This window comes from Haemorhous mexicanus, chromosome 33, assembly GCF_027477595.1.
Source record: "Haemorhous mexicanus isolate bHaeMex1 chromosome 33, bHaeMex1.pri, whole genome shotgun sequence".
Taxonomy (NCBI): Eukaryota; Metazoa; Chordata; class Aves; order Passeriformes; family Fringillidae; genus Haemorhous; species Haemorhous mexicanus.
The window spans coordinates 2,772,069-2,785,779 of NC_082373.1; the positions used below are offsets into that span (position 1 = coordinate 2,772,069).

General features: G+C 68.2%; 1 protein-coding gene across 1 annotated transcript; it reads right to left on the minus strand.

Moving 5' to 3' along the window:
* Window positions 1–2,691: 2,691 nt before the first annotated feature.
* On the minus strand, window positions 2,692–13,430 carry PDE1B (phosphodiesterase 1B). Its single transcript, XM_059871920.1, has 15 exons — window positions 13,298–13,430; window positions 10,199–10,312; window positions 9,933–10,118; window positions 8,529–8,595; window positions 7,703–7,819; window positions 6,626–6,766; window positions 5,998–6,098; window positions 4,607–4,732; window positions 4,424–4,525; window positions 4,218–4,338; window positions 4,062–4,143; window positions 3,825–3,951; window positions 3,609–3,739; window positions 3,090–3,197; window positions 2,692–2,999 (listed from the first exon to the last, which is right to left on the minus strand). The coding sequence occupies exons 1-14, from the start codon at window positions 13,426–13,428 to the stop codon at window positions 3,106–3,108; spliced, it is 1,638 nt and encodes a 545-aa protein (XP_059727903.1). The 5' UTR covers window positions 13,429–13,430; the 3' UTR covers window positions 2,692–2,999; window positions 3,090–3,105.
* Between the last annotated feature and the right edge of the window lie 281 nt (window positions 13,431–13,711).

A 13,711-nucleotide genomic window follows, 5' to 3' on the forward strand; every position in this document is an offset into this window, starting at 1 on the left:
GTGGCCGCCGGATGCCAGCGCAGATTTTTTTATTCCATTTTCTAAGATTTCGGGGCTGCCCAGAATTCTTTGGGTATTTTTATTTTTATTTTATTTTATTTTATTTTATTTTATTTTATTTTATTTTATTTTATTTTATTTTATTTTATTTTATTTTATTTTATTTTATTTTATTTTATTCCCACGGGCAGGTCCCCACCAGGGAGCGGGGTGGGGGGGGTTCTGGGGACAACGCCAGGGCTGTCCCCTCCCCCTGGGGACCTCAGGGCAGGTGACACGTGCCACACACCCCCCCACCCCCCACTGCCACCCTTGGGTGACACTGGGGACACTGAGTGACGCCCTGCGCGCCCCCCCCTCACTGCCACCCCCGGGGTGTCCCCAGGGCAGGTGACACTGGGGACACGGAGCAGAGCCCCCCCATCACTGCCACCCCCGGGGTGTCCCCAGGGCAGGTGACACTGGGGACACGGAGCAGGCCCCCCCCATCACTGCCACCCCCGGGGTGTCCCCAGGGCAGGTGACACTGGGGACACGGAGCAGGCCCCCCCCATCACTGCCACCCCCGGGGTGTCCCCAGGGCAGGTGACACTGGGGACACGGAGCAGAGCCCCCCTCCCCCCTCACTGCCCCCCCCGGGGTGTCCCCAGGGCAGGTGACACTGGGGACACGGAGCAGAGCCCCCCCATCACTGCCACCCCCAAGGGTCCCCAGGGCAGGTGACACTGGGGACACGGAGCAGAGCCCCCCCCCCCCCCTCACTGCCACCCGCGGGGTGTCCCCAGGCCCCCCCCCCCCCCCACCTGTGCACACCTGTGGGGGACACCTGGACACGGGGAGGGGACACGGGGAGGGGACACGAGGAGGGGACAGGGACACTCGCGTGCACACGGACACGGGGGGAGCGCGGGGACCCCCCCAGCCGGAATTAAAGGGATCCTTTCCCCCCCCGCCTCCTGCTTGGGCCGCGCCGGGGGGGTGGGGGCGTGGGACCCCCTTTGGGTGTGGGGGGGTGGGACCCCCTTTGGGTGGGGGGTGTCCAAAACCCCTTTGGGTGCTGGGGGCGGGGGCTCCAGGACCCCCCCATAGGTGCTGGGGGGACCCGAGACCCCTTTTTGGGTACTGGGGGGGGTCCAGGACCCCCTTGGGTGCTGGGGAGGGGGGTCCAGGACCCCTCCTCGGGGCCGCCCCCATCCCCGGGTTCCGCCCCCCTCCCCAAATTCCGCCCCCCCAGTTTCCCCCCACCCCCCCCCCCAATGGCCGGAGCGCGGCCGTGGTGGCGGCGGCGTTTATTAATTAACTCATTAATTAATTAATTAACTGCTCATTAGCGGCGGCGCGGGGGGGACACATGCGGGGGGGGGGGAGCTCTGCCAGCGGTGACCGAGGGGGGACACAGGGGGGACACGGAGGGGACACGGGGGGGGACACGGGGGGACACGGGGGGGGACACGGGGGACAAAAATACAAACACGGGGGGGGGGGCGGGGCCGGAGCGGGAGGGGCTGGGGGGGGGTCCGGGGGGCGTTCCCGAACATTCCTGAGCATTCCCGGGACGTTCCCGAACATTCCCGGGGGGGCGGGGCATCCCGGGAATCCAGGATGGCAGGGGCTGCTCGAGGGGCAGCGGGGCCGGGATTCTGGAACATTCCCGAGGCTGGATCCGGGATTCTGGAACATTCCCAGATCCGGGATTCTGGAACATTCCCGAGGCTGGATCCGGGATTCTGGAACATTCCCAGATCCGGGATTCTGGAACATTCCCAGATCCAGGATTCTGGAATATTCCCGAGGCTGGATCCAGGATTCTGGAACATTCCCAGATCCGGGATTCTGGAATATTCCCGAGGCTGGATCCATGGATTCCCCAAACATTCCGGGATTCCCGGGGCTCGCTGGAGCTGGAGGAAGTGGCTGGGCCGGGTGTGGGAGCATTCCGGAACATTCCCGGACATTCCCGAGCACTCCCGGGGTGTCGCAGGGAGCGGGGACGTTCCGGGGACGCGCCGGAGCCGGGGGACTCTGGAGCGGGATCCGTCCCTGTCCCCAGTGCCACCCGCGCCGCGCCGGATGGGACCTCCCTGTCCCTGTCCCTGTCCCTGTCCCTGTCCCTGTCCCTGTCCCTGTCCCCGGGCAGGATGAGGACAGGGCACAGTGCCACCCTCACGGTGTCACCGGCCAGACCCCGAGGGGAGCATGGTGGCCCTGTCGGTGACAGCGTATCCCCCTGGCTGTCCCCAGATTGTCCCCCTGGCTGTCCCCAGTGTGTCCCCCCTGCCTGTCCCCAGATTGTCCCCCTGGCTGTCCCCAGTGCCACCGTCCCCACCCCAGCCCCTCCCGAGCGGGAAAAGCGTTTTTAAAAATCCCAAAGGACCGAGCCCGGCGGGGGCCGGGGGTGGCAGTGAGGGACCGGTGGCACCAGGACAGAGGGGACAGCCCCGGGGGGCTCCTGGCATGGAGGTGACACTGGGCCTGGCACAGCGGTGACACCGAACCTGGCAGAGAGGTGACACCGGACCTGGCACGGAGGTGACACCAGGCCTGGCACAGGGGTGACACCGGGCCTGGCACAGGGGTGACACCGGGCCTGACACGGAGGTGACACCTGGCCTGACACGGAGGTGACACCTGGCCTGGCACAGCGGTGACACCGGGCCTGGCACAGCAGTGACACCAGGCCTGGCACAGGGGTGACACTGGGCCTGGCACAGAGGTGACACTGGGCCTGGCACAGCGGTGACACCGGGCCTGGCACAGGGGTGACACCGGGCCTGGCACAGCGGTGACACCGGCCCTGGCACAGCAGTGACACCGGGCCTGGCACGGAGGTGACACCGGGCCTGGCAGAGAGGTGACACCTGGCCTGGCACGGAGGTGACACCGGGCCTGGCAGAGAGGTGACACCGATCCCAGCCTGGCCCCGGGCGCTCCTGCCCTGCGGATGGCGCTGAACTCGATGGCATCGAAGACGAGACGGTGTCACTCGGCCGGACAGGGACCTGCCGGGAGGGGACAGTCACCGCCGTGTCACCGCCCACTGCCGTGTCCCCGCCCCCTGCCGTGTCCCCGCCCCCTGCCGGTGTCCCCACCTGGCTCCTCCCCCCGCTATTCCACGTCCCCGTTCTCGCTGTGGCTCCCGGTGGCCGCGGGCTCCTCGCACGGGGACAGCTCATCGATGGACGCCTGGTTGGTGATGCCTGGGGGGACACGGGCAGGGTCACCGGGGACACGGCCCGGGGCCACCGGGGACACCCCGGAACTTCCGTCCCCCCCAGGGCCACCCCCCAGACAGCCCGGGGCCACCTGCGCCGTGTTTGTGCCACCTGCCCGTCTGGGGACGCTGGGACAGAGCTGGCCCTGAGCAGTTCACAGCGGTCCCCAGCCCCTCCCCGGTGGCCGTGGTGGCTGTGGTGACCATAGTGACCATGGTGGCTGTGCTGGCCATGGTGGCCGTGGTGGCCATGGTGCCCGTGGTGGCCCATAATGGCCATGGTGGCCGTGGTGGCTGTAGTGACCGTGGGGGCCTTGGTGGCCTTGGTGGCCCATAATGGCCGTGGTGGCCCATAATGGCCTTGGTGGCCTTGGTGGCCCTGGTGGCCGTCCCCTACCGCTGGCCGCCCTCTCCTTCCACTTCTGCTTGTTCTCCTGGATGTGCTTGGTCCAGGTGGAGCGGAACCCGGCCAGGTCGGCTTTGATGTCCTCCAGGTGCTCATCCAGGGACGGCTGCCGCCACTGCGAGCTGGGGGACCACAGGGACAGCTGGCAGCGGGCCAGGGCCACCGCTGCCACCACAGGGCACGAACCCTGGGGACGGGGGCGCCCACCTGGGCTGCTGGGTGGCCGCGGGGTTGCCCTTGGCCTTGGAGCCGTCCTCGGCCAGCGGCGTCACCAACTTCTCGGCCACGTCGGTGAGCACCGAGAACGTCGGCTCCACGATGAAGTCGATGAAGCCTGGGGACAGGAGGGGACACGGCCTTGCTGGGGACACCCCGGCGACAGCGTGGGGACGGCGTGGGGACAGCGAGGGGACAGGACGGGGACGGGACCTGGCCCGGACTCACCGATCTGCGACTGGGCCACCAGCGTGGAGGTGCGGTCGCAGAGGGGCGAGAAGGGCAGCCCCAGCTCGGCCTCCTTGTCCCCCTGGCAAGGCGAGGGACATCCGTGGTGTCCCCACGGGGTGTCCCCCGCGTCCCCCCGCCCGGCCCCGGCCCTACCTGCCGGAAGAACTCCTCCATGAGGGCCTTGGTCCAGCGGCTGTGCACCGCCCACTGCTTGGTGGGGTGGCTGATGTCAGCCGCGTGCAGCAGCAGCGACAGCACCTTGGACTTGTCCAGCCTGGGGACAACAGCCCGGATTGTCCCCAGAGCCACCCCGCCACCCCTGGGGACACACCTGCGGGCTGGCCACCACCCCCACCCACCTCTCCAGCTGCTGCAGCGCCGTCTTCATGGACTTGACCTGCTGGAAGTGGCAGGACATGTCGGTGGCCAGGACCATCTCGATGACCAGCGCCCGCAGCTCGCTGCGGGGAGGGAGGGGACACGGTCAGGGGACAGCGAGGGGACAGCGCGGGGACAGCGAGGGGACAGCGAGGGGACCTTACGCGAACTCGTCCTTGGTGAGGTTGACGAAGATGTTGAGCTCCTCGTCCTGCATCAGGCGGAACACGGCGCTGATGTGGTGGTTCTCCAGCACCGAGCGGTCGTTGTACAGGATGGCGGTGTCCGACCTGGGCACGCGGGGACACCGCGGGGACACCGTGGGGACACCGCGCACGGGGACAGGGCCCCCGCAGCGAGGGGTGGCCCTGCGTGGCAGCACGGCTGCGTCCCGGCTGTGTGGGTGGCCCGGAGCGTTCCCCAGGTGTCCCCAAGGCGCCCCGCGGTGTCCCCTGGATGGGTCCGCGGCCCTGCCTGGGACACGCCGTGCCACCCACGCCGTGCCGTGCCACCCGAGCCACGCCGTGTCACCTGGGCTGTGCCAACCATGCTGTGCCACGCTGTGCCACATCTGCTGTGTCACCCGTGCCATGCTGTGCCACCTCTGCCATGCTGTGCCACCTGTGCTATGTGCCCCGTGCCATGCCCTGTCCCTGTGCCATGCTGTGCCACCTGTGCCATGCTGTGCCACCTCTGCCATGCTGTGCCACGCGGCGTCACCTCTGCTGTGCCACCTGTGCCTTGCTGTGCCACCTGTGCTGTGCCATGCTGTGCCACATCTGCTGTGTCACCCATGCCATGCTGTGCTGTGTCCCTGTGCTGTGCCGTGTCCCTGTGCCATGCTGTGCCACCTGTGCCGTGTCCCTGTGCCATGCTGTGCCACCTGTGCCATGTCCCCATGCTGTGTCCCTGTGCCGTGCTGTGCCACCTGTGCCGTGTCCCCATGCCGTGTCCCTGTGCCATGCTGTGCCGCCTGTGCCGTGTCCCCGTGCCGTGTCCCTGTGCCATGCTGTGCCACCTGTGCCATGCTGTGCCACCTGTGCCATGTCCCTGTGCCATGCTGCGCCACCTGTGCCATGTCCCCGTGCCGTGCTGTGTCCCTGTGCCATGCTGTGCCACCTGTGCCGTGTCCCTGTGCCATGTCCCCTGTGCCATGCTGTGCCACCTGTGCCATGTCCCCATGCCGTGTCCCCGTGCCATGCTGTGCCACCTGTGCCGTGTCCCCGTGCCGTGTCCCTGTGCCGTGCTGTGCCATCTGTGCCATGTCCCCGTGCCGTGTCCCTGTGCCATGCTGTGCCACCTGTGCCGTGTCCCCGTGCCGTGTCCCTGTGCCATGCTGTGCCACCTGTGCCATGTCCCTGTGCCATGCTGTGCCGCCTGTGCCGTGTCCCTGTGCCGTGTCCCTGTGCCATGCTGTGCCACCTGTGCCGTGTCCCCGTGCCGTGTCCCTGTGCCATGCTGTGCCACCTGTGCCATGTCCCCGTGCCGTGTCCCTGTGCCATGCTGTGCCACCTGTGCCGTGTCCCCGTGCCGTGTCCCTGTCCCCTGCCCTCACTTGGTCTGGATGTGGAAGCTGTTCGTTGTCCCCGTGTGCTCGAAGTCGTGGATGGCGGCGGCGAAGACGATGGCCAGGAGCTCGATCTCGGACAGGCAGTGCTGGGGACAGGGACAGGGACAGGGACAGGGATGGGACAGGGATGGGATGGGACAGGGATGGGGACAGGGATGGGATGGGACAGGGATGGGACAGGGATGGGACAGGGATGGGACAGGGATGGGGCAGGGACAGGGATGGGGACAGGACAGGGATGGGGCAGGGACAGGGATGGGGACAGGGACAGGGACAGGGACAGGGATGGGGACAGGGACAGGGATGGGACAGGGATGGGGACAGGGACAGGGACAGGGACAGGGACAGGGATGGGGACAGGGACAGGGATGGGGACAGGCCCACCCCCACCGTGAGTGTGACACCCCAGGTGTGCCGTGACAGCCACGTGGGGACAGCGGGCAGCACATGCACCAGATGCCACCCCACATGTGACAACCCTGCCCTGTGACATTCCGAGTGCCACCCCACGCGTGTCCCCTACGGCCGGTGCCACCCTGGGGACGTTCCCATGGCAACGAGCGGGTGCCAGCCTTGGGGACAGCGCTGTCCCCGTGTCGCCGTGTCCCCGTACCAGCATGCCGGTGCGCAGCAGGAAGCAGTGCACGGTCTGGGTGACGTCGGCCGCGTGCACCTGGTTGTGGTAGGGGTTCCGGAACTTTCCGTAGCCGCCCTCCAGCGCCTCCAGCAGCGACGTCAGGAACGCGCCGGGAATCTGCCAGAGGGGACATCGGGGTGACAGGGGGGGGACAGTCCCCGAGGGGCAGCTCGGGGGTCCGGGAGGGGAGTTTGGGGGGTTTTTAAGGGGTCTGGGGTTCCTGGGAGGGTTTTGAGGCTGTTTTGGGGTTTTGGGGATGTTTTGGAGGATTTTGGATGTTGAGGCACAGCTTGAAGTGCCTGTCAAGGGTGCAGGGGGAGATTTTGGGGTGGTTTGGGGGATTTTGGGGGATTTCAGGGTGCTGGGCACACCTTGAAGCGGCTGTTGGGGTTTTAGGGGTATTTTGGGGGATTTGGGGGTATTTGGGGGTATTTTTGGGGCGTTTTTTGGGTATTTTGGGGTATTTGGGGTCCTGGCACACCTTGAAGTGGCTGTTGGGGTTGTGGGGGGTATTTTGGGGTATTTTGGGGTATTTTGGGGTATTTGTGGGGTATTTTGGGGTATTTGGGGTCCTGGCACGCCTTGAAGCGGCTGTTGAAGTTCTGGGGGGTATTTCGGGGTGTTTTTGGGGTATTTTGGGGTATTTTTGGGGTGCCGGGCACACCTTGAAGCAGCTGTTGAGATTGTGGGGGTATTTTGGGTTGTTTTTTGGGGTATTTTGGGGTGTTTTGGGGTGCCAGACACACCTTGAAGCGGCTGTTGAGGTTCTGGGGGATATTTCGGGGTGTTTTTGGGGTATTTCGGGGTGTTTTTGGGGTATTTTGGGGTATTTTTGGGCCCCGGGCACACCTTGAAGCGGCTGTTGAGGTTCTGGGGGGTATTTCGGGGTGTTTTTGGGGTATTTTGGGGTATTTGGGGTGCCGGGCACACCTTGAAGCGGCTGTTGAGGTTGTGGCGGGTATTTCGGGGTGTTTTGGGGGTGTTTTGGGGTGGTTTTGGGGTATTTCGGGGTGTTTTTGGGGTATTTTGGGGTGTTTTGGGGCCCGGGCACACCTTGAAGCGGCTGTTGAGGTTGTGGCGGGTGAAGAGCTCGAACACCACCGTGCGCAGCGAGTGCTCCTCGGCCGCGCGGTGCAGCGAGAACACGTCAAAGCACCACTGGTCCAGCCCCTGCGGGGACAGCGGGGACACCGCTGGGGACACCGCTGGGGACACCGCTGGGGACACCGCTGGGGACACCGCTGGGGACACCGCCGGGGGGCGCCCGGGAGTCCCAGGGACAGCCGGGAGCTCCAGGGGTGCCCCGCAATTCCCAGTAAAGCCCAGTAAAACCCCAGTGAAGTCCGCAATTCCCAGTTGTTCCCAGAGATTCCCAGAGATTCCCAAATTCCCAGTAAGTCCCAGCAATTCCCAGCAATTGCCAGTTATTCCCAGAGATTCCCAGTAAAACCCCAGTGATTCCCAGCAATTCCCAGAGATTCCCAAATTCCCAGTAATTCCCAGCAATTCCCAGTTATTCCCAGTAATTCCATTATTCCCAGAGATTCCAAAATTCCCAGCAATTCCCAGTTATTCCCAGTAATTCCATTATTCCCAGAGATTCCCAGTAATTCCCAGCAATTCCCAGTAGTTCACAGTTATTCCCAGTGATTCCCAGTGATTTCCAGCAATTCCCAGTTATTCCCAGAAAAAAACCAGCGATTCCCAGCAATTCCCAGTAATTCCCAGTAAAACCCCAGTAATTCCCAGCAATTGCCAGTTATTCCCAGAGATTCCCAAATTCCCAGTGATTCCCAGTAATTCCCAGTAAAACCCCAGCGGCTCCCAGCAGCCCCCCGGGGTTTTGGAGGGTTCTGGGGGGTTTGGGGTGCCCATGTACCTTCAGGCAGTTGAGGACGGAGGAGGAGTAGCTCGGCCCCACGGCCGTGTACGTGCGGCGGAACATCCTGGGGGGAGGCAGGGCTGGGGGGCTGGGGGCTGGGGACCCCCGGGGCTGGGGGGCTGGGGGGGCTGGGGACCCCCGGGGCTGGGGGGCTGGGGGCTGGGGACCCCCGGGGCTGGGGGGCTGGGGACACCCGGGGCTGGGGGGGCTGGGGACCCCCGGGGCTGGGGGGGCTGGGGGGGCTGGGGGGCTGGGGACCCCCGGGGCTGGGGGGGCTGGGGGGCTGGGGACCCCCGGGGCTGGGGGCTGGGGGGCTGGGGAGGCTGGGGGGCTGGGGGGCTGGGGACCCCCGGGGCTGGGGGGCTGGGGGGGCTGGGGGGGCTGGGGGGCTGGGGACCCCCGGGGCTGGGGACCCCCGGGGCTGGGGGGCTGGGGGGCTGGGGACCCCCGGGACTGGGGGGCTGGGGACACCCCTGGGGACCCCCGGGGCTGGGGACACCCGGGGACACACCTGGGGACCCACATTTGTTCCCGGGACCGTCCTGGGTTTTGGGGGACCCACCTGATGTGGGGACAGTCCCTGGGTTTTGGGGACCCACCTGATGCTGGGGACAGTCCCTGGGTTTTGGGGACCCCTCTGCTCTCAGCTCACCTCCCACTCTCTCACATTCCCCTCCACCCAAGCTCTGTCCCCACCGTGTCCCCTCTGTGTCCTGCTCGGGGTGTCCTCCGTGCCCCCCTCGCTGTGTCCCTGTCCCCTCTGTGCCCTCCTGTCCCCACTGTGTCCCCCTTGGGGTGTCCCTGTGTCCCCTGTGCCCCCCTTGATGTGTCCCTGTCCCCCTCTGTGCCCCCCTCGCTGTGTCCCTGTCCCGTCTGTGCCCTCCTGCCCCCCCCGTGCCCCCCTCGGTGTGTCCCTGTCCCTTCTGTGCCCTCCTTTCCCCTCTGTGCCTTGCTCAGGGTGTCCCCCGTGCCCCCCTCGCTGTGTCCCTGTCCCCTCTGTGTCCTCCTGTCCCCTCTGTGTCCCCCTTGGGGTGTCCCTGTGTCCCCTGTGCCCGCCTTGATGTGTCCCTGTCCCCCTCTGTGCCCCCCTGGCTGTGTCCCTGTCCCCCTTGTACCCTCCTGTCCCCTCTGTGCCTTGCTCAGGGTGTCCCCCGTGCCCCCCTCTCTGTGTCCCTGTCCCCTCTGTGCCCTCTTGTCCCCCTCTGTGCCCCCCTCGCTGTGTCCCTGTCCCTTCTGTGCCCTCCTGTCCCCTCTGTGTCCCCCTGGCTGTGTCCCTGTCCCCTCTGTGCCCTCCTGTCCCCTCTATGCCTTGCTCAGGGTGTCCCCCGTGCCCCCCTCGCCGTGTCCCCGTCCCTGCCATGCCCCCCTCGCTGTGTCCCCACGCCGTGTCCCCCCGGTCACCTCTCCACGAAGATGCCAGCCTGCACGGCGTGCACGATGCTGCGGAATTTGGGTTTCTCCTCGGCCCGGCGCCCCTTGGCCCGCGCCTGCTGCGTGAAGGTGGCGGCGAGCCAGTCCCGCACCTCGGAGGGCACGGCCGCGTCCGAGCCCATGTCCCGCAGCTCGTCCTCCGTGTCCAGCACCTGCCTGGGGTACGGCGGCACTCAGCGCTGCCCCGGCTGTCCCCTGGGTGTCCCCCGGGTGTCCCCTGGGTGTCCCCTGCCCACCTGGTCTCGTCGATGCAGACAGCCTCGAGCAGCGAGGCCGCGTACTCCAGGTTCCGCTTCAGCTCCTCCACGCTGACCTCGCCCGCCTCGAGCTGCTTCACCAGGAACCGGAGCCTGGGGGGCGGCGGGGGGCACCCCCGGAGCGGGGGGGACAGGTGAGGGACAGCGGGGACACGGGGGACAGCGGGGACCCCCGGCAGGGGGGGCACAGCGGGGTAGGGACACCCAGGGACAGGGGGGACAGCGGAGACCCCCGGCAGGGGGGGCACAGCGGGTTAGGGACACCCAGGGACAGGGGGGACAGCGGAGACCCCCGGCACGGGGGGGCACAGCGGGTTAGGGACACCCAGGGACAGAGGGGACAGCGGGGACCCCCGGCACGGGGGTGGGACACAGGGTTAGGGACACCCAGGGACAGAGGGGACAGGGTGGCACTGACCCCCAGGGACAGAGGGGACAGCGGGGACCCTCGGCAGGGGGGGCACAGGGTTAGAGACACCCAGGGACAGGGGGGACAGCGGGGACCCCCAGCACGGGGGGGGCACAGCGGGTTAGGGACACCCCGGGACCCCCGGCACAGGGGTGGGACACAGGGTTAGGGACACCCAGGGACAGAGGGGACAGGGGGGACCCCCGGCAGGGGGGTGGGCACAGCGGGTTAGGGACACCCAGGGACAGAGCGGACAGGGTGGCACTGACCCCCAGGGACAGAGGGGACAGCGGGGACCCCCGGCACGGGGGGTGGGACACAGGGTTAGGGACACCCAGGGACAGAGGGGACAGCGGGGACCCCCGGCAGGGGGGGCACAGGGTTAGAGACACCCAGGGACAGAGTCCACAGGGTGGCACTGACGCCCAGGGACAGAGGGGACAGGAGGGACAGGGTGTCAGAGACCCCAAGGGACAGCCCCGGGGGGGGACAGTGTGTTAGAGACCCCGAGGGACAGAGGGGACAGGAGGGACACCTGTTAGAGACACCCGGGTGGGGGGACAGAGGGTTAGAGACCCCCGGGGACAGAGGGGGCAGCCCCCCAGGTTGGGGACAGGGTGTCACAGGAAGGGGACAGGGAATGGGGAATTCCTGCCTGGGGAGTGGCACCCGCGTGACACCGGTGGCGCCACGGCATGGGGTGGCACAGGTGGCAGAGGGTGGCACAGGTAGCACAGGTGGCACAGGTGGCATGGGGTGGCACGGGGGGGCCCGGGGTGGTGACAGCGTGGGGACACGGGCGCTGCCACCCTGCCCACGCCCGTGCCAGCACAAGGACACCCGTGTGGCCGCCGCGGTCACCGGAGCCACGCGGTGGGGAGGGGCCACCACGTCCCCCGGTCACGGCGACAGTGACGGTGACAGCGAGGGGGGCCGGGGGGAGCGGGGGGGGCACAGACGTCACCAGCGCTGCTGTGACCTTGGGGACGGCGATTGTCACCTTCCTGCGCCCGGCCACCCCCGTGGGGACCCTCAGGGACCCCCCTTGGGGACGGCCACCCCCCGGGCCCCCAGCCTTGGTGACCCCCGTGTCACTCGTGGGGACAAGGGGACAAGGGACGGGGGTCGGGCTGTGCCACCCTGCCGCGTGCCACCCCCTGGGCCACCTGCCACCATGTCCCCTGCCGGTGACCCCCGTGTCCCCAGGGCCACCCCACGGGGGACAGGGTGGCCTCAGGGACCCCCGGACTGTCACCCCCGGGTGCCGCTGCCCCTCGGAATGGTGGGGGACCCCGGGGGGGCTCAGGAGGGGACCGCCCCCACTTTGGGGACACACGGTCACCCACCTGTGGGAGCGACACGTGGGGACACACGTGGGACACCCCCGGAGTGCCACAACCCCCCTGCGCACACGTGGGACACCCCCGGAGTGCCCCCCACCCCCGTGTCCCCTGGCACGCTCAGGTGTGTCGCACGCAGCCCAGGTGTGTCACACGCGTGTGCCGTGCGGCCCCCCTGCCCCGCCTGTCCCCCCCCCCCGTGTCCCACACGTGTCCCCACGCGTGTCCCCACGCACGTGGTGCCCCCCGGGCCGCCCCCGCCCCACGGGGACCCCCCCGCCCCCCCCGGGCGCCGCACGTGCCGCAGGTGGGCGCGGGGCCACGTGAGCTCCTGGCACAGGTGAGGGGGTGGCACCGCCCGCAGCCCCCCCGGGGGGCACCGGTGACACGGAGGTGGCACCTGCGGCACCTGCGCTGTCCCCGCAGGCTTGGGGACACCCCGGGCCCTCTGTCACCCCGCGGTGACACCCCCAGAGTGCCACGAGGGGCGAGGGGACCCCCAAATCTGTCCCCGAGGGGGTCCCAAATGGAGGCTTGGGGACACCCCGGGGGTCCCAGGGGGGCTTAGAGGGGGATGGGGCCCCCCAGAGTGCGGGGTCGGGGGTTGGCTGGGGTGGGACCCTCGGAGGGGTCAGGGGTCCCGGTGTGGGGGTCCTGGTTTGGGGGTCCCGGTTTGGGGTTTGGGGGGTCCCGATTTGGGGGGGTCCCGGTTTGGGGGGTCCCGGTTTGGGGGGTCCTGGTTTGGGGGTCCCAGTCTACGGTTTAAGGGTTCCAGTTTGGGGTTCCGGGTTTGGGGGGTCCCGGTTTGGGGGTCCCAGTTTGGGGTTTGGGGGTCCCGGTTTGGGGTTTGGCTGTCCCGCTCTGGGGGGGTCTCTCTCTCTTTAGGGTTGGGGTCTCTCTCCCTTTGGGGGGGGGTCTCTCTCTCTTTGGGGGGGTGTCTCTCTTTGGGGTTGGGGTCTCTCTCTCTTTGGGGGGATCTCTCTCTCCCTTTGGGGTTGGGGCCTCTCTCCCTTTGGGGGGGTCTCTCTCTTTGGGGTTGGGGTCTCTCTCCCTTTGGGGTCTCTCTCTCTTTGGGGGGATCTCTCCCTTTGGGGTTGGGGTCTCTCCCTTTGGGGGGGGGTCTCTCCCTTTGGGGTTGGGGTCTCTCTCCCTTTGGGGTTGGGGTCTCTCTCTCTTTGGGGGGGTCTCTCCCTTTGGGGGTTCTCTCCCTTTGGGGTTGGGGTCTCTCCCTTTGGGGGGTCTCTCTCTTTCTTGTTGGGGTCTCTCTCTCTCTGGGGGTCCCCCGGGGCTCCCTTCGGGGTGGGGGTCCCGCGGCCGGGGGTGACTCACAGCGCGCGCAGCTTGACCCAGACCTTCCTGCCGGGCACGGCCCTGGACTCCAGCGGGGACGGGCACCCTCCGGCCGCGTCCAGCGCCGGGCGCTCCCGCTCCAGCCCCGGGAGGCTCCGCGGCGGCTCCATCGCCCCTGGGCACCGGCAGCGCGGCTCAGCCCGGCCCGGCTCCCTCCGGCAGCCCCCCGCTCCTTCCCGTAGCCGCCCGGTCCCTCCCGGTCCCTCCGGTAGCCCCCGGTCCCTCCCGGAGCCCCCCGCGCCTCCCGCGGCCCCGGCTCCCGGCGCCTCCCGTAACCCCGGAGCCCCCGCGGCCCCGGCGGCTCCCCCGGCCCCGGTTCCCGGTGCCTCCTGCGGGCCCCGGTAGCGGCCGCAGCCCCGGCGGCCGCCCCCCCGCCCCGGCCTCCCCCCGCCC